At 39.8% G+C, this 21,576-nt stretch overlaps 1 protein-coding gene across 9 annotated transcripts in view; it reads right to left on the bottom strand.

Moving 5' to 3' along the window:
• Nucleotides 1-1,308: 1,308 nt before the first annotated feature.
• LOC131235008 (histone-lysine N-methyltransferase ASHH1) overlaps nt 1,309-21,576 on the bottom strand; it is a 147,221-nt gene continuing 126,953 nt past the window's right edge. For 7 of the 9 annotated variants that reach the window (XM_058232064.1, XM_058232067.1, XM_058232065.1 and 4 more), the window contains one exon: nt 1,309-1,814. In XM_058232064.1, the coding sequence (XP_058088047.1) occupies nt 1,539-1,814 (276 nt within the window). In that variant the 3' untranslated portion in view covers nt 1,309-1,538. Of the gene's footprint in view, nt 1,815-18,168; nt 18,246-21,576 lie in introns of those variants that run through there. The other 2 variants (XM_058232069.1, XM_058232070.1) reach the window with 2 other exon arrangements.

The raw sequence follows: 21,576 nt of genomic DNA, 5'->3' as shown, positions 1-21,576 counted from the left end.
CCACTTTCAATGTCCACCATCCATCATTGATGTGGACCATCTATTGTGTGGCCCACCTTTTATATCGGTCGTTCATCATGTGGGACCACCTTCGATGTTAACCGTCCATCATGCAAGTCCCACCTTTTGATGTGGACCATCTATCGTGATGCCCACCTTCAATATGTGCTGTTCATCACGTGAGCCCACGTTCAATGTGATGGGAGAGATCGTAAAGAGAGAGAGAGGAGGGCAATATGGGAAAGTACAGGGACAAACTTGTCCGAAAAAAACCCTAAAACTTCTGCCCTTTAGCAAATAAGCTATTAAAAAAAAGAAAAAAAGAAAAAATTCCCCGCACTTAATGATATAAGAGGTAAATTCTCTTAATGTCTAAATTAATAGACATCAAAATTAATCAGCAAATAAGAGCTATTTGTAGAGATGCCAAACGGCCCCCGACAATCTTATCAATACAAGACGAATGGACACAATATTGAGGAAAGATGATATTTCTGATCGTGATCTTCAAATGTTTATTACATAGATCCAACTTTGAATTGCTTATGATTCTGAAGAAGCACTTTGATTAGATGATGCTAACTATACGATCTATGGCTCGCAAAAATTGACTGGCTTTAAAAGATGGCCCACATTGTTGGTGTGGCTTTTCCACCATAATGAATGAATGGACGTTATCGATGAACGACCATGGTATGTGTCACTTAAAATCCTGGGGGACATTGTCAACATCCCATGATGGTAGGGATGTTCGCATTTCTCATATCTACGTGTGAATAAAATGCCCGAAATTACACCCATACACGTGTGTACCTATGCGCAGATGTCAAAATATCCACAGCATGCAGATATCTCCTGTCAGAGGAATCATAGGAGTCTGTGCATGTGGGACCATATTTCGGTGATTCACCACCTCAGATGGAGCATGCCCCACCATTTATTGTTACCATCGCCATCATCTAATGGTCCGAACCCTTCAATTAGCTGATCAAGAAGAAAATATAGGAATGGACTGCACGCAGTGAAAAAAATTAGTTCGCTATAGGAATGGTTAGAATCTTCAAATCAGGATGATTTTCGAAGGATCCCTCAGACAAAGCCCATGAGATCAGTGGTCTTGATCTCTGAACTATAGTGCAGGTCAGCAAATTATCCATTTCATATCAGCACTTGGCCCATGACCATGACCATTGTGATCATAGTTCTAAAACTCAACAGGCAACTTGAAAAAAAAAATATATGTAGTGCTCAACATCAGATCCTATCCCTTGAAATAGTTTAATAAGCAGGATAACAAAAACGAAAACAACAACAACAACAACAACAATAATAATAATAATAAGAAGAAAAGCCAACCAATATTGGCTTCTCTAAAGTGTGATCTTGTGAAAATTCTGCATCCAAGGGATTTTCTGTCATTCAACGATATTCAAATCTTCTGCTGAAGCCATTCAATGAGATTTTTTCTTTCAAATAAAAAATAAAAAAAAAATAAAAATAAAAATCTGCTGAAGCCATTTGCCTTAGCTCAAATTCCTCTAATCCATTTTGAGGTACTTCAGTTCAGTTTCACCACCTTCTCCTTCAAGGGGTATTTCAACCCGTGTTGTCTTCTGGGGAGCAAGTGAAGCATGCTTGATGACTGCGGAATAAAGATTAAACTCTTCTTTTAGCTTACAGCAGCTAGCTTCGATCCACTTCTCCGCGACAGTGGTCGACACGCTGTCTTGGCTGTCCTTCTCATGCTCTTCGATTGCAGGCCTTATTTCATTATACAAGGAATCAAGTTGTGATGTTGCCAGGTTCCTTGCTTGCTGCACAAACAACACAAAAAGACTGTCAGCACCATTCAATGCTTTCTGTGAATCGAATTGAGAAAATCAATTTAATCAAGAATTGATAACAACAATCAAAGATGTTTCCTGGATTTCATAATGAGGAAGTAGCCCTCAAATTGCAGTTCCATTTCTTTTAGGTCCCAATTGAGATGCTGACACTCTACTAGACTAACAACTACAATTCGATCAGATGGGAATCCAAATGCACCCTAGATATTCAAAAATAAAAGAGAAACTATGGATTCTGAAACTAGGAGTGCCTCATAAGATAGAATGAGCATCTTGCCTCCCAAAATGATGGAAAAATAAAATTTTCAGGAGCAACTGAGGCTTTATCGAGAGATCATCCACCCAAGGGAAAATGGTCGGAACCATGGATGAGAAATGCTGAGGCAATTCCCACAAAGGAGACTGAAGAGATGATTCAAGGCAGCTACAAATGTGGCAACTTTCCAGGCCATGCCACTCATCAGCTGGGGCCACATCATGAACATGAACTGGCCATAAAATCAAGATGGTCGACCTAGCAGGTTGGTCAACCGAGTAGTTGAATATAGAATGTTGCTCATCTTGATCCTATTTGTCCATTCTAATGTGAAGCCACCTTTTGTTTTTACCCACCCACACACCCACACCACATGGGTACTCGATCCCATGATCTCAGTATTGAAACAGAGATTGTCTACCACTGATCCATGGAGCCAGACCCTGTAGGCACCTGATGAGTAGATCAACCCAACTTAGGGCCAAGACAACTACATGCTGGCCTGACCTAATGGGTTGCCAGGACCACACATGCCGCAAATCACGTCTTGAATCTCTCACACAATTTTCACTAGCACAAAAGAGTTATCATTATTGATATAAGCTTACAAAAACAAGAATCGAGATGATAGACCAGCCTGAAAACTAGAGAGATGTTTTGGAAATGTGCAACACAGAAATGACTGTCAGCATCCACTTCGTTATTGTCAAGGTTGCAAATATCAGTTGCATAATGGCCAATACGGTTGTGTCGACCATATTGGTCGTGGACAATATGGGAATGGGGTGAACGGTTTGATATTAAAAATAAATAAAGAAAGAAAAAAACAATTCATCCCATATTGTCATCAACATGCATGACACATTGTTTATGGGTCAAGATGGCATGTATCCCCTCTTCTCTACAGTTCAAACCTAGAGGAAGCATGGAAACACAAGAATGGAGCAAGAAATGGAATTTTTTGTCTGGGTTTCCCGAATCTTGTAAATTTGATGTTAGAAATGGAATTTCTTAAAAAAAAAAAGAAGAAAAAGAATGGAGCAAGAATCGAACAATTGAAGTGGACTGGCAGTCATATGATAGTCATGTCTTAGTGACAATATATAAATTTGAATTGTGCATATTAGAAAATTTTCAAATTTTCACTCTATAAATATAGAAATTATTATTATTATTATTATTATTTTAGAAATATATGATGTGTGACTTCTTTTGTCAAGCCAAAGTTTTCTCACCCTAGTGCCTTCAATCTCTTATTATTGAAGAAACTACTCATAAGGATCTTTCACTTTCTAGATTTTAGTTCATTTTTCCATTATATAGATACCAAGACCCATATAGAAAAGGAAAACCTCATTTGTTTTGTTCTGTTTGTTTTGTTCTTTTTTAAATTCATTTGTTGGGGTTCTCTAATTTATTTAAGATTTTTTTTTTTGGTAAATATTATTTTCTAATTTCCTTTGTTTCTACTAGAGGTGGGCATCGAGTCAAGTCGGATAGAGTTAGGTCCAACTCGACTTGATCCAGTTTTGCCAACTCCCTAACCCGAACTTAATCCGACTTAGTACCGAGTCCAGCAGGCTTGACTCGATTCGAACTGAATCTTGGCTGGGCTGACTCGAACCGAGTCCGACTCGGTCAGAGAAACCGAGTCGGATCAAGTTGGCTACGATTTGGATCGGCCGGACCACCAGCGAGGTAGGGTGGGACCCACCATGAAGTATGTATTGTGTCCACATCGTCAATACATCTGGGGCGATCATTTTATGGCATGATGGAAACAATTAGGCAGATAAAAATCTCAAGTGGACCCCATCATACAAAACAGTGGGACCAACTCGCTACCGTCGTGTTCAGTAGCTTATCCGCGCCTGTCTCGAGCTAGGGTGGGCCATGACCGAGGTCTCAAGCTTGGCTGGACCACCAGCAGCTTGCACCCGAGGTCCCGAGCCAGGGTGGACCACTAGTGGCCTGCACCCGAGATCCCGAGCCCAAAAAACACAAAAAAAAACTTTTAAAACATACATACCTGATGAATGGATGACGATGACCGGTAAATATCGGCTACTGGGCGGCTGGTTGGTCTGGATTTCGATCGGGTTCAGTGCGGCGCCAATGCTGGTAGGGTTAGGGTAGATGAAATGGTAAAGGTTAAAAAAAAAAAGGTTTATGTTATACTACCCGATTCCGGTCCGAGTCAGGTTTCAGATTGGATCGGATCCAACCGGATCGGATTTCGGATCGGGTCAAATTGGGTTACATAGTAACCCGAACTCAACTTAGTCGGGATGCGGATCTAGGTGGGTCTACTCGATCCGAACCCGACCTTGCCATTCGGTTCGAGTCAAGTCGGGTCCTGCGCACCTCTAGTTTTACCTTTCATAAGAAATAATTTCCTTTGTTTTTAATGTTTTCACTATTTTATTTTATTTGTTAGTTTTATTTATTGATTAAAGTATTATCTGCATGGAAGCATCCATGTGCCTACATTTTTTAGTTTGCCATTTTGGACACTTCAAGACACCTTGAAACTTTGCACCTGTTTGTGAACATGAATTGGCTGAGAAATCAAGATGTTCCATATATAGATTTTTGTTCATCTTTTCCCTAATCACCTATTGTAATACACATAACCATTACAATTGGAAGGTTCTTGCAACCAATGTGTGTGATATTGCACACCTCAGCGATACAAAACCCGCAGGAAGTTGCAGAACTTTTGCATATCAACGACATTATCGTAATGGATCACCTTTATCGACGATGTATTGATGACACTATTGTCAATCATTGATACTGACAATTAGTGTTCAAAGGTATTGGTATCATTATATGTATCGGTAACCTGGGATAAAGAAACACGTATCGGTATTGCCAATATTATTGTTGATACTTCGGAAAAAAGTATTGCTGTCTGAGGGAAACATTGGGAAAAAGGTAGAATTTTTTAATGACGTTTCAAATGATGTTAAAAGAAACATGTATACACGTGTAGGAATCAGAAGATTGGAAGATAACTATGCACAATAAGTTTCCATTTTATACAAACCTAACCACGTATTGTCAGAAAAAATCAGTATAAAATAAATATATAAAAATTGTAACCAATCAATAGATTGGCCAACATTCATTAATAATAGATAAGTTTTTTCACATAAATTAAAAATGGAAAACACATTTTCCAATATAAAAATGAAAAAATTAGGATTCCACCAATGTCCCCCATTTTAAACATAAATCGATTTTTTTTTTTTGTCACAACTCCACGTCAATGCATGATCATGCATGGACATGAATTTCCATTGCAATCCATGCCAACATTTGAAGAAAAATGATGAAGTTTTTTTTTAATGTATTTTTCATCACCTTTGAGTTTTAGACTGTCTTCATTTCGAATTGAGATTTCTCCCCAAATCCAAACTTTAGTTCAATAAAAACCAAGAGTGATCTAAATAATGTAAGGAACAAAATTTCAAAAAAAAAAAAAAAAAGAAGAAGAAGAAGAAGAAGAAGAAGATATTTTGGGTTTTTGAAATTTTTCACAAAATTTTGTCAACTTTCACCTATTTACTTATGTTTCAAAGTATCAAGAATATCGTTGTTGTTGAGGATAATATCAATAATATCATTGATATTAGGGAATTTTATAAGGGATTCTTCTCAAATTATCGTTGATATCGATAATATAGCCAAATATATATGATATTATCAAAAATATTGACAATATTTGAAAATTTTAAACTACCAACAATTTTGGTATTGTTGACCTGGCGATACCGATAATATCATTGATATGATCGATTATATCATCAATATTTGGAACATTGCTAACAACAACGCTTGGGTTCTCAAAAAAAAAAAAAATCCCTTTTTTGTCAAATCTTCCACTTGTATTCCATTTCTTAGATTCATAAATGATATGAATTGATTTTGAATATAATTGCATCACTTTTATTAGACGACACATGGTTTAGGATATTATAATAAGGAACTTATTATGTGCACTTGTTTTTTGTGATATTTTGATTTCTAAGTGTGTAATGATGTTTTTTAAACATCCCCTAAAGTTCTATTGAAAAATTCGACGAATTTCCCAATGTTTCCCAAAAGCAAAAAACATTACGTGATACATCCAATATTTCCCATGTGATAATAGACATGTTTCCCTATCCCTGAGGTATGATACATCTGTTGATATCGATATCGAAAAAATTTCATTGCAACTAACATCAGCATCCACTAATGTTATTCCAAGGTTCTAAATATTGGTTGCATAACAACCGATATATGCTAGCATCATATTTGTATTGGCCATGGCCGATGTGGGATATGGTGTAGAAGGGTCAAATTAAAAAAGGTGCCTCTATTAGTTGATATGGGTCGTGTTAGTGCTAATATGCATTGTGTGTATTATTTATGGGCCAAGATGCTTTAAAATCATGTTATTTATTTATTTATTTTTCTCATTTTTCTCTCATTCCTCCTCTACGTTTCAACACTAGAGAAAACTTAGAACCTAACTTTGACTACTTTTAGGTTGATTTTGGAGAGAAAATCACAAGATTTAAGGGGATACGAGAAATCAAAGCGGAGATTGGAACTCAATTAATGGTTGTGTTTATAATGATAGTATATTAATTAGAGTGATGCATATTGAAAAATAAATTTCACTTTTTCTGCTTAGCATATATTGTATACATTATGAGGGCGCTAGTCATAAACTCCCACTGGCAACCCCTCTTGCCATGGTCTTGTGTTAAGTTACTACTATGATAAATTTTATCAGAATCATGGAAGAGGAATCATGTAACCAACCCTAATTAATTGGTATAAGGCTTAGATGATGATGCTGATGATGATATAATTTATTGGAATGACATATATTTTAATAACAGATAATCTATGGCAAATGGTGATTCATGTGATGTTTGATTAAAATATGTAATAGAACTATTACAATAGAAACTAAAATTTGAATATCAACCAATGAATTTTTAACATCCATATGACACCAAATTTAGGGATCAATGACTAAAAAACTCGGCTTGCAGCAGGTCAAGCACAAACAACATTTTTACCACAGAAAGGTCTGATACACCATTGAATACATGTCAAAAACACAAATAAACAGTAGCTTCTACAGATTTATATATATATATATATATATATATATATAGGGAAAAGGTTCTATGCGGTCGAGCTCATGGGAGCTTCCCATGAGGTTGAGCTGTGTGGGCCCCACCATGATGCATGTCGAACATCAACACCATGCATTTGATGGGTCCTCTTTAAATTATGGGATATCCCATAAATGTATGCGGAACTAAGGTGGGCCGTACCATCTAAAATCATGCGAAGACATGCCTAAAACATATAAAAGCACTTGGTGGGGCCCACTTGAAACTTGGTCTGACCCCTCATCTATGTGGGACACACATAATGGATGGGCTGGATTTGTGAATCACATCTCAGTGGGCCCAACAAATGATTATGAATGTTTTAATGGAAGGGTAACCCCTCTCAACTTTTGTATGTGGTGTGGTCCACACAAGTCACGGATTGACTTGAATTTTAAGGCCGAGGCCCACCATGGAATGGTGCATCTGACTGATGGGGCAGATGTTTGACATACATCAAAGTGGGGCCCACATAGCTCGACCTCATGGGAAGTTACCATGAGCTCGACCGCATAGAACCTTTTCCTATCCACACACACACACACACACACACACACACACACACATTGTTTGAATTATCTCCGATATTATCATTATCTCTAGCTTGGCGATACCGATAACATCAGTAGTATTAGAAATTCCAGACATTAGCAATGTATTGCTAAGTATCGCCAACGTATCAATATCACTAATATTTTCAATTGTGTAAATTCCAAGCGTTGCTTGTATTGCCAATGTATCGATATCGCCAATATTTTCGACTGTGTAATGACACTTGTCTCGATGATATTTCAATAATATCACCAATGTAGATATATCACAAAAAGTTTTTTTGTATTAAAAAAAGTTCTATTTCAATTTTTTAAAGCACATTGTTGTATGTTGTTTTCAATTTGTCGTTGATAATATTGAGATATTATATTGATAATATCTCAATATTATCGTTATCGTAACATGCTCAATATCAAGACCACAATATTTTGTTTCCTTTCCAATTGTGGACGATTTCTTGGAAAAATATTGTGAGTAGTTGATATTTTGCAATATCAATGGATGATTGGTTGGTTAGATGGGATCTATGGGATGGTAAAACCGTTTCTTACGACAACACATGCTTTTAAGCCCCCCATTAAATGGAAACATATCGTGTATACATTCTTTTTGCATTTTTTTTTTTAAAATTTCTAAATATGCAAATATGTGTATTTTAGCATCTTTTGAAATTTCACTGAAAATTCTAATATTTTCCCATGTTTTCCCGCATTTCCGGTTATCAGCAATATCAATATTGTTTCCGTATCCCTGGCTAGCGAAACTTGTAGCGATACCAATACTTCGAACACTATATATATATATATATATATATATATTAATTTCCACATTTTTTGGCAGAATTTTTATTTTATTTATTTTTGTCAATCCCGTTTGATGCATGTTCTGCATTAATGTCAGCTGCCCCAGCTATAGTCGGAGCAGTGGAGAATGCAATCATGGCCTCATCTGTCAATGCATGTTTCGCATTAATGTCAGCCACCCAGACTGTCGTATCCTGATCAACCTCCCTTTTGACGATTCCTCCTCAGCAAGTTATTCAATCATTACTTGTTTGCCTTTGTTGAATGGGCCAGCCCTACCCATATGCACTCTTCTAGAGGGGTAGGAGAGATGCCTCATTGGCTCTGTTGCATTTGAGGGGGACAAGATTGTGTCTGTGAGCGAGTCAAGGGAGATGAAAAGCTCTGCCCTACTGACCTCATCGAAGGGGATACAAACGAAGGGTCTGGCCTACCTTAAGTATCTACCACAGTCCCCCTAGTAGGGGTATAAAGAGCAGTTGCCAACATTTGTGGAGCTGGGTCACTACCCTTTTTCTGGTGGGCTTGGGGTTGTAGTTACGGCAAATTGTTCTCCTAGCCTTCTTAATTCCTCTAAGGGAATGCCATATGTAATCTAGCCCTCCAAAGTGTTGGCAAGTTTTACTTCACGAATAGGCTCCTCTAGAGAAATCTTTGGGCAAACCTGACCGGGGGCAGGAGTATGATCTTTCTCCATGACATAGCCAACTCCCTGCTCAGGCCTATAATTCCTCAATCTCGGCGGAGCAATCCAAACGGGATAGTTCACCGAATGACAATGGCGTATCAGGAAGGATTGGTGAGAACCCACCATCGCATCCAACAATAGGAGGCTTGGACTGAGTGCTGGTAACCTAGAAACACAAAGCGCCACCCCGTGCGCACGATCAGAAGTTGCTTCCATATCAACACCCAGTTGTATGGTCTGATGCCGTAATTCATGATTCTAGTGACAACGTTGCAGTCCTCTGCGATCGTCTGATTGTAGCCAAATTGGCAGGCGAACCTACTAGGATAGTAGGGTTCATGCCAGAACTCACTACCGACCCTCAAAGGGAGGTTGTTGGATCGGATGCATATGAAGAAGATGCACTCGCTTGGGGAAAGAGAGTTGTCGTCAATAGCCTTTGTCTTCGGGAACATTGGAGATGGGGAACTGAAAGAAAGAGATGGATTATGTTCTCTTAATCTTGTCCACTAACTAGTCATATGTCTTCTTGATCATTTTCTGCCTTTGATAATGCCAGAGTGGAAGGCAATCTAGGTTCATGTACACCTCTGGTTCGTCGTAAGTCCAGGACAAGTATACAGCGAGCCACCCTGCAAAGTAATGCTAGGGTGTATAGGCTGAAGACGCTCCAATTGCTAGGCTCTTGCAGTGTGTAGCTACATCACCGAAGGCACGGTACAACAAGCAGAGGACTAGAGGAGCCAGGGAGTACTTTCTGCCATCTATCATCGCTCTTGCGACCACAAATAAAGTTGGTCGGATGGAGTTTGCCCATTTCGAGCTGGAGAGCACCACTAGACTGAGCCAATAGGCTAGAAAAGCAGCCAGCTCGCTGGAAGTGTTGTACTCCACATGACCCTTGATTTTCCGCCTATGGTCGTCAAGTTCTTGCGTGTGCTTTCCCGCAAAGCTGTAAGGCCAAAAGAAGTAATATAGTTATCAAAGAGATAATAAATAAGTATACAAAAGATCTAACCGGAGCGGAGAAAGAGGGCGTACCGCAAATCTCTAGTGAAATGAGGGAGCTAGATGAGATGTGGGACTTTATGGATGTCGGGAAACTTCGCTATTTCTTTAAAGAGTTCGATGGTGGTTTTCGAGACTTTTGGTTGGCGGTTGGTGGGAGAAAAGTGTGTAAACTCCTCGTTCATAGGCACGTACTCGTTGAAGAAATGGCCTATTATTGGGAGACTCACCATCCTATGTAGGTCCCACAAGGTGATACTAACTTCACCCAAGGGCAGGTGAAAGAAGTTGGTAGTCGAGCAACAATAGTTGAGCAAGCCCTTGAAAACAGTCACATGCTTGCAAAAATAATCAGATGTGACCTTGCTCACATTTAGGAGGTCTATCTTGATGAGGACGTCTGAGTGCTTCTTGATTATGGCTTTGGCCCATGCGTTGTAGTTGCGGGAAGACAAAAAGCCACGGGTCCTGAACTCCTCCGTTCCCCATAGAGATAAAGGGTAGTTGCGTGGTGTGCAAAAGGGGTCTGTTATGCGGTTGTGCAATAGAATGGCAGAATGTAGGGAAGGAGTTGGAAGCAAAGTGAGTTGAGTGAAAGAGAGCTTGACTTATATAGATAGCAAGACTGAATGAGCTATCGCGTGGACCTGATTGCATAACAGTTTGCGCGGTTGCGTAACAAGTGAAATAAGGACTTTTGTCTGGACAAGGGTTCGATCCCTTTTTCCTTTCACAACAAAATCAAAGGAGGATCGAGGGGGCATCTGTTTGAGCACAAAAAAAAGAGAAGAGGATTTGCACAAGATTGCCCTATTGCTATGCAACTGAAAGAGGATTGTTGGATGACTGGCAAAGGGCAGCTTGTCTAGACTCGCACGACAGCCCACTGCGCGACTGCGCAGCAGGGATATGTTGTGCGAACGTGCAATAGCTCTTAGTTGCGCGGATTGGATAGTTCACATGTGTGGAGGCCTATAAATACCCCTTCTTCCTCTCATTTGACACACTAGAGAGAAAAGAGCATCAGAGAGATTAGAGGAATACTCAGGAGTCTTCAGAGCTAAGAGTTGTTGTATTCAGGTATCTCACAGGATGCAGCACGGGAGGAAAGAAGGAGATTCAAGTATGCAGAGAAAGGCCTTTTAACACACGACCACACAACAGGGGTCCCTGGTGGTCCATATGTTATGCGATTTGCAAATTCATCAGGAATTCGTTCTTTCATGGGCATGCCTCGAGCACATAGGCGTGAAGCAAGGGTTTCGAATCCGCACTACTCTTCTATCATTGCGACGGACGCTATACATGCTGAAATGCTGTCGAAATTATTATTGAGCTATTTTGAATTACGCCAATTGTGTACTTTGTTTCAGAATCAAGGGCAATGTGAGGGGTATAATAAGAATTCAGATTAATGAAATAAAATGATGATGATAGTTCATTGATTTTCCTTTTGTTATTATTGAATGTGGATATTTCAATCTCTAACCCATGTTTCTGATCGAAACAAACACCACCTTCCAATCCTTATACTGAGGATCCATCCTGAGGATGCGGTCGAAAGCAGCTGGAGACTTCAGATTAAAAAGGAACAGGGCATCTCTGATGGGCTTCACACCGAAATTGCCAACCATAATGAGGCAATGATTATGGAGCCACCATTGGATGTCCAACAAGATGACCTCTTCCTAGGTATAAAGTACTAGACAATTGGAATAGAAGGTGGCAGCTACCCGAACCATGGAATAGTCGGCCGAGATTTTGGGACCAACAGGGGAAGAAATGACTTGAACCTCGATAAACTTCACCCTCTTCGAAGGAGGTAGAGACTGAAAACTAGATCCTTTAATGACCTAAGAGAAGGATCACCCATCCATTATATTTCGAGAGTCTGATCAAGGAGGGTCGATGTGGTCAGCTGAATTGGTTTTTGGGTGGAGTGACTATAGAAGCTGAAAGCAGCAGTTGCAGGCTTTTTAAGAGAGAGCTTTCTTCTCATATCCAAAAGGATAGCATGGACTCGAGCGACTGGCAACAGCGGAGGACACAACTTTCAGACGAAGTCTTTGGATCAACATATTTAATAAATAGAAAAAGATTGGTTACTCTCTCCTGCTCCTGACAGTATTTATCGATCAGACTCTCGATAGTGAATGAGGAGAAGAACCCCCCTTACGGGGTTTATGAATGTGATTCAAAAGATGCGTTGTTTAAAGCTCTCTTTCTATCAATTTGATTTTCTTCAACGATGCTAGTGGGAAGACGGGGGTGGGTGGGTACCCATTCCGATTAATGCATAGGGCCAAATTTTCCGAATTGCACTGAGATTTTCTAACCATTTCTAACCATTGAAACTGGCACCATGAAGCTGAGCAATGGTTGTGGTTGCTGCTTCTTTTGATTCTAGTTTGACAAACGCTAAACCCCTTTCATCTCTCGACCCACGCTTCCTAGGAACAACAATCTCCAACATCTTTCCAATTTTGCCAAATACACGTGACATCATATATTCATCCCAATCCTTTGGGAAATTGGATACAAAGAGAAAAGGGAAGCTTGCAAACTTGGAAACCGGTGGCTTTCTCACTGAAGGGGACTATGGTCCATCCGTCGTTAGACTACTCCAACTGAAGTGGAGAGCCTTTTCCTAGGATACCCCTATGCTCTCCCTGTAAATGGAGAGAGAAGATTCTCCCGTCAGCTCTGCAATTATTGGTTGATGTTTCAAAGAAGGTACGAGGTTGGGCTGGCCGCATACTAGGAGACAAGCTTCTTGGATACAACATATATTCCATACGCCATTGACTCTGATTTTCTTTGTCACGTTTTGAACAATCGTACCATCACCATGACGTCCTTCAAGGAGGATCTTATCGCCAGAATGGATTTGCTGCTCCGCTTCAAGCCATCGATCTCGCTCAATCCGTGGACCAACCGGCTCATCAAGATGCGATTGTATGCGCTATTGAAGATGCAGCAGTATCAGACGATTTGAGCATCCCATTTCCTTACCACATCTTTCTGTACTGTAGATCGGTTTCTCACATGAAGATCTATGAATCTTTGAGTATCCTTTCTCCAAGTTCTCCTCTTCTTTATTGGATCTCCTCATCGTTACCTCGCCTTGTTGTCTGATACGACACATCTTTGCCACCTAAAATCTGAGCACAAATCGGTTCATACTTACATGTAAACCCAGATAAGAACTTGGCCACTCGGAACTCTTCATGTTTTTTTTTTTTTGAGCGACCAACATTTTATTGAAACCCCCACAAAAAGTGAGAAAAGAATACAAAAGTCAACAAAATCAAAAGAGAGCAAAAAGACTAAAAGCCAAATCTGCATTTATAGATCCAACCCAACCTATAATTGATTTTACTGATAACAACCTCCATGTCAATGCTCTCTTTCCGAAAACACTACCCATTTCAAGCTCCCCACACAACCCAAAACACGTACATTAAAATCAGCCTCCACTTAGCCATTTCAACTTTTCCAACTCCTCCCCCATGCCAAGCCTAAAGGAAATCTTCCACTGCTTTGAAAAATAACCCAATTGGTCTTAAGCAAACCGAAGAAATGCCTGCACATTCTTTGCACAAAGGGGTAATGGATGAAGAAGTGATCTATCGATTCTGCATCTTCCATACACATGGTACAAATATTTGGAAGAATTAGAGGTCTTCTTTGAAGATTATCAATGGTGAGGAGCCTTCTTTCAACCTACCAACAGAACGAAGGCTACCACTCTGTTGGGGGGGGGGCAAGAGAAGACGGGCATGTCTTTTCCAAAAGCTCAAGAAGACCTGAAAACTTAACAATTTCTTCATCCGTCATATTTCTTTGGCAAGGACTTCAAACAACAACACCCCCACACCAATTGAAACAATCCAACATCGAAATGAACCCATCAGGAGCAAGGGAAGCCACTCTTGGGAAAATATCTTGAAGTGCCCTGTCATTGCACCATATGTCCACCCAAAACCAAATATGGAGACCATTCCCAAGCACAAAAGAAACCCCTCTATGAACCAAATATTATGTTGAATCAATTTCCCTCCACACACCAGAAGCTCTATATAAAGATGATCTCTTCACAAACCACTCACCCACCTGCATTCCATACTTGCAAGCTATGATCTCCCTCCAGAATCTACCTGCTTCTGTACCAAACCTCTAAACTTTTAACAATAGGCTTGTAAACCTCCTCCCATTTGAGGAGATGGAATTTTCTAGAATCCGAAGCTCCTTTCCAAAAGAAATCTCTTCTTAATCTTTCAAGCCAGTCCAAGACTGATTTAGGGCATTTGAAGAGAGACAAAGTAGACTGGCATATTAGAGAAAGTTGCCTTAAGGAGGGTCAATCTGCTACCCAGAGACAAGTACTTGCATTTATAACTTGCCAACTTTCTCTCAATGCTTTCGATAATTTTGTCCCAAAGATGAAGAGCCAACTTCCCAACATTTCTGATTCGGAGACATTAATTTTCAAATTCAACACAACTTTGAAACAAACTAGAACTTTGCGCAAATTATCAACCGAATTGCATACTAGATTTGGATGTGACTTCTTTGAGGCCCGTCGGCAGATGCTTTAAACCCATTGAATAATCCATTTTCTTCCCCTTCATGAAGCATCATACTGAGGGCTTCTTCGATCACAACAAACAAGGGGACAATGGATGTCCTTGCTAGAGGCCTCAAAACGCCCCGAAAAACCCTTTCGGCAAACCATTCACCAAAATAGAACAATGAGCTGATTACAGACATTCCTTGATCCACCCTCTCCAGTTCTCTCCACATCCCAACCTAGAAAATCCCAATCCACATGTTCGTAAGCCTTTTCAATATCCAACTTACACACTAACCCCCTCTTCCCCTCCCCGTGTCTTGAATCAATACATCCATGTGCTATAAGTGCCAAATCGAAAATTTGTGTTCCTACAATGAACACACCCTGATTGTAAAAAATGAGCTTTGAAAAAACCTTTCTGAACTTGTTAACAAGAATCTTGGCCAGATTTTTATAAGGACCCAATAAAAAGTTGATCGGTGTAAAATTCTTACGATGATTCACTCCCTCCACCTAAGGGATTAAAGCAATGAAAGTAGCCCTGAGCTCTCTAGATAGGCGGCTCTACTACGAAAAGTCCGCTATGAAGTCCAAAAAATCCATCTTAACCACTTGCTAGAATTTTTGAAAGAATAACAATAGGAAGCCATCTGGACTCGAGGCCTTCTTCCTGCACGAAGAAAATAAAGTTTCTTTTACCTCATCCTCTGAAATCAGACTTTCAAGAAATGAAGCATTTTCACTTGAAAACTTAGAGAACTCGAAAGATCTATCCGCGATCTATTCCATCGGTCAGCTAATAACAGGTTATCATAAAATTTAACTATAAAATCACAAATTCGATTCTTATCAGAAGATTTGGACCCATCCACCACCATGTTAGATATCTTATTTCCAAGCATACGAGCACTTACGATACTGTGAAAATATTTAGTGTTCTTATCCCCCTCTTTTAACCAAACCACTCTCGATCTCTGCTGCCATTTGACCTCTTCTTCTCTATCGGTTTGCCACAAACGATTGAAGATCTGCCCTCTTTGCCCTACCTTCAGCCGACAAATTACCATCTTCCTCTAAGAGATCCAGATAATGAATTTCATTTGCCAATTTGTCATATTCTGCATCCTTGGCCCCCAAAACCTTCCACAATTTTGTTTTATCTTCCAACATCTTGAGCTTCCTACTTAGCCTAAACCCAGCGTATCCTTCAACAGAAAAAGATGTCCACCATTCAACAACCAACTGCTCAAAACAAACTATTTCCAGCCAAGAGAATTCAAATATGAAGGGTCTAGGGCCCCAAATATCACCATCTATTTCAAGCATAATGGGATGATGATATGCCACTTCTCTTAGTAAACCACACTAACAGACATGGAAACTTTTCTAACAAGTCTGCTGCCACCAAGAATCTGCCCAACCAAGACAGACAGGCGTTAGCTTGCCCATTTGACCAAGTGTACCTGGCCCCAACCAGGGGAAGATCAACCATCTCATGCTGATTCACCTAGACAATGAAATTCCTCATACACAGAGTCATGCAATCTTCGGAAGATTTTTCGTAAGAAAACTGCATGAAGAAATTTCACAAAATAGAATAGAGAGAGAGAGAGAGAGAGAGAGAGAGAGAGAGAGAGAGAGAGAGAGAGAGAGAGAGAGAGATCCAAAGAAATAGTTGAGACCTTGCAACCCAATCCTCGAACGTTCCAAGAGAGAATAATCATTGGAGACCAGCTTTACCTGAACACACTCTCTTCCCCCCACTTGCTTTGCCCGCTACATTGTAGTTAATAGAACATGTGAGACTAAGTAACTCTCTTCATTGCTTAGGATTCTTTTTGGGCCTTATTGCTTGCATTTCCTGATGACATAGAGCACCTTTAGATCGAACAAAATGGAAAAATTCTACTACATCTTCATCACTGACTCTAAAAGATAGGCCCACCAAACCCCCAACTCTCTTGAGGATGTCTTTGGCCCAATGAAATTGCTCATCAGAGATGGCTTCTTCATAATTGATGAGATGGGAGGGATCATCTACCGTGCCATTGATGAGGCGAGGTCTCTGTCTTGAATAATGAAACATTTTCTCAACACGGGTAACTATCATCACTTCTTTTAGGGTAGAGGAGCTTGAGCAATACCTAGTGCAACCGACCATGAAGCGGTTTGGGTCTCGTGATTCCAGTGGCAGGGTTGCTCCTCAGGGAACCAAACCTAACCTTGGGAGCCAGACCAAAGCCTCAACTAGTGCTCCTACCTATAATAGAAATGTTAAAGGTAAGGGCCTAGTCGGCACTAGTTTGAAGGGAAGTGAGAACATGCAGTGTTTCCGTTGCAATGGTTATGGTCACCTCCTAAAGGAATGCCCAAACAAAGAAAGAGGTAAAGCTCTTATGATATATGAAGTAGGTGAGGATGACGAGGACAATTGCGATGTAGAGGAACATAAGCTTGATATTGGTGCTAGTGATGAGGAGTTTAGTGATCAGGGAGACCCACACTCTCGCAGTAGTCAAATGCGCCTTTGCCCAATCTAAAGAAAATGATGATTGGCGCAGGAACATGATCTTTTACACTTATACCGAGTGTGGAGAAAAGAATTGTAAAGTGATCGTGGATAGTGGCAGTTGTGCCAATGTGGTCTCTACTAGCAGTGTGAGTTGATTGGGCTTGAAAGCCGAGTCTCACCCTCAACTCTATAGAGCGTCGTGGGTTGATGAGTCCTCCATTCCGGTCTCACAACGATGTTGTATTCCCATCTAGTTTGGGTCGTATAGGGATTCGTTGTGGTCGCTAGAATATTTGTACATTCATGTTTAACGGCAATAAAATTAGATTTAAGTCCTCTTCAATGTTTGAAATATCGGTATCGCATTATGTATTGCATCTTTGGGATACAGATATGTATTAGTTATCACATGGGATATATTGTTTGTATCCGGTAATTTATCGCACTTTTTGGGAAACATGGGGAAACATTGGGGAAATGGTTGAATTTTTTAATGGAACTTCAAGGATTGTTAAAAAAGACCTTTATATACACTTTTAAATCATAATATCCTAAAAAAGAGGTTTCTTTTATATAGGGTCCTAAGCTATGCGCTGTTTAACAGATCTAATGCAACTATATTTAAATTGAATGCATAACATTTAGATTTTATGTAATCATTTCATCAAACACTCCTAAATACTTGGAAATTAGTCTCAATTGACAATTTGTTGAAGTAAAATTTCTAAAAAAAATATTTTAATAATTTATAATTCTCATGCTCTTCGATTGCAGGCCTTATTTCATTATACAAGGAATCAAGTTGTGATGTTGCCAGGTTCCTTGCTTGCTGCACAAACAACACAAAAAGACTGTCAGCACCATTCAATGCTTTCTGTGAATCGAATTGAGAAAATCAATTTAATCAAGAATTGATAACAACAATCAAAGATGTTTCCTGGATTTCATAATGAGGAAGTAGCCCTCAAATTGCAGTTCCATTTCTTTTAGGTCCCAATTGAGATGCTGACACTCTACTAGACTAACAACTACAATTCGATCAGATGGGAATCCAAATGCACCCTAGATATTCAAAAATAAAAGAGAAACTATGGATTCTGAAACTAGGAGTGCCTCATAAGATAGAATGAGCATCTTGCCTCCCAAAATGATGGAAAAATAAAATTTTCAGGAGCAACTGAGGCTTTATCGAGAGATCATCCACCCAAGGGAAAATGGTCGGAACCATGGATGAGAAATGCTGAGGCAATTCCCACAAAGGAGACTGAAGAGATGATTCAAGGCAGCTACAAATGTGGCAACTTTCCAGGCCATGCCACTCATCAGCTGGGGCCACATCATGAACATGAACTGGCCATAAAATCAAGATGGTCGACCTAGCAGGTTGGTCAACCGAGTAGTTGAATATAGAATGTTGCTCATCTTGATCCTATTTGTCCATTCTAATGTGAAGCCACCTTTTGTTTTTACCCACCCACACACCCACACCACATGGGTACTCGATCCCATGATCTCAGTATTGAAACAGAGATTGTCTACCACTGATCCATGGAGCCAGACCCTGTAGGCACCTGATGAGTAGATCAACCCAACTTAGGGCCAAGACAACTACATGCTGGCCTGACCTAATGGGTTGCCAGGACCACACATGCCGCAAATCACGTCTTGAATCTCTCACACAATTTTCACTAGCACAAAAGAGTTATCATTATTGATATAAGCTTACAAAAACAAGAATCGAGATGATAGACCAGCCTGAAAACTAGAGAGATGTTTTGGAAATGTGCAACACAGAAATGACTGTCAGCATCCACTTCGTTATTGTCAAGGTTGCAAATATCAGTTGCATAATGGCCAATACGGTTGTGTCGACCATATTGGTCGTGGACAATATGGGAATGGGGTGAACGGTTTGATATTAAAAATAAATAAAGAAAGAAAAAAACAATTCATCCCATATTGTCATCGACATGCATGACACATTGTTTATGGGTCAAGATGGCATGTATCCCCTCTTCTCTACAGTTCAAACCTAGAGGAAGCATGGAAACACAAGAATGGAGCAAGAAATGGAATTTTTTGTCTGGGTTTCCCGAATCTTGTAAATTTGATGTTAGAAATGGAATTTCTTAAAAAAAAAAAGAAGAAAAAGAATGGAGCAAGAATCGAACAATTGAAGTGGACTGGCAGTCATATGATAGTCATGTCTTAGTGACAATATATAAATTTGAATTGTGCATATTAGAAAATTTTCAAATTTTCACTCTATAAATATAGAAATTATTATTATTATTATTATTATTTTAGAAATATATGATGTGTGACTTCTTTTGTCAAGCCAAAGTTTTCTCACCCTAGTGCCTTCAATCTCTTATTATTGAAGAAACTACTCATAAGGATCTTTCACTTTCTAGATTTTAGTTCATTTTTCCATTATATAGATACCAAGACCCATATAGAAAAGGAAAACCTCATTTGTTTTGTTCTGTTTGTTTTGTTCTTTTTTAAATTCATTTGTTGGGGTTCTCTAATTTATTTAAGATTTTTTTTTTTGGTAAATATTATTTTCTAATTTCCTTTGTTTCTACTAGAGGTGGGCATCGAGTCAAGTCGGACAGAGTTAGGTCCAACTCGACTTGATCCAGTTTTGCCAACTCCCTAACCCGAACTTAATCCGACTTAGTACCGAGTCCAGCAGGCTTGACTCGATTCGAACTGAATCTTGGCTGGGCTGACTCGAACCGAGTCCGGCTCGGTCAGAGAAACCGAGTCGGATCAAGTTGGCTACGATTTGGATCGGCCGGACCACCAGCGAGGTAGGGTGGGACCCACCATGAAGTATGTATTGTGTCCACATCGTCAATACATCTGGGGCGATCATTTTATGGCATGATGGAAACAATTAGGCAGATAAAAATCTCAAGTGGACCCCATCATACAAAACAGTGGGACCAACTCGCTACCGTCGTGTTCAGTAGCTTATCCGCGCCTGTCTCGAGCTAGGGTGGGCCATGACCGAGGTCTCAAGCTTGGCTGGACCACCAGCAGCTTGCACCCGAGGTCCCGAGCCAGGGTGGACCACTAGTGGCCTGCACCCGAGATCCCGAGCCCAAAAAACACAAAAAAAAACTTTTAAAACATACATACCTGATGAATGGATGACGATGACCGGTAAATATCGGCTACTGGGCGGCTGGTTGGTCTGGATTTCGATCGGGTTCAGTGCGGCGCCAATGCTGGTAGGGTTAGGGTAGATGAAATGGTAAAGGTTAAAAAAAAAAAGGTTTATGTTATACTACCCGATTCCGGTCCGAGTCAGGTTTCAGATTGGATCGGATCCAACCGGATCGGATTTCGGATCGGGTCAAATTGGGTTACATAGTAACCCGAACTCAACTTAGTCGGGATGCGGATCTAGGTGGGTCTACTCGATCCGAACCCGACCTTGCCATTCGGTTCGAGTCAAGTCGGGTCCTGCGCACCTCTAGTTTTACCTTTCATAAGAAATAATTTCCTTTGTTTTTAATGTTTTCACTATTTTATTTTATTTGTTAGTTTTATTTATTGATTAAAGTATTATCTGCATGGAAGCATCCATGTGCCTACATTTTTTAGTTTGCCATTTTGGACACTTCAAGACACCTTGAAACTTTGCACCTGTTTGTGAACATGAATTGGCTGAGAAATCAAGATGTTCCATATATAGATTTTTGTTCATCTTTTCCCTAATCACCTATTGTAATACACATAACCATTACAATTGGAAGGTTCTTGCAACCAATGTGTGTGATATTGCACACCTCAGCGATACAAAACCCGCAGGAAGTTGCAGAACTTTTGCATATCAACGACATTATCGTAATGGATCACCTTTATCGACGATGTATTGATGACACTATTGTCAATCATTGATACTGACAATTAGTGTTCAAAGGTATTGGTATCATTATATGTATCGGTAACCTGGGATAAAGAAACACGTATCGGTATTGCCAATATTATTGTTGATACTTCGGAAAAAAGTATTGCTGTCTGAGGGAAACATTGGGAAAAAGGTAGAATTTTTTAATGACATTTCAAATGATGTTAAAAGAAACATGTATACACGTGTAGGAATCAGAAGATTGGAAGATAACTATGCACAATAAGTTTCCATTTTA

The sequence above is a fragment of the Magnolia sinica genome, chromosome 19, assembly GCF_029962835.1.
Source record: "Magnolia sinica isolate HGM2019 chromosome 19, MsV1, whole genome shotgun sequence".
Classification (NCBI taxonomy): Eukaryota; Viridiplantae; Streptophyta; class Magnoliopsida; order Magnoliales; family Magnoliaceae; genus Magnolia; species Magnolia sinica.
The sequence above is the reverse complement of the archived record's forward strand: the minus strand, read 5'-3'. Positions and strand labels throughout refer to the sequence as shown.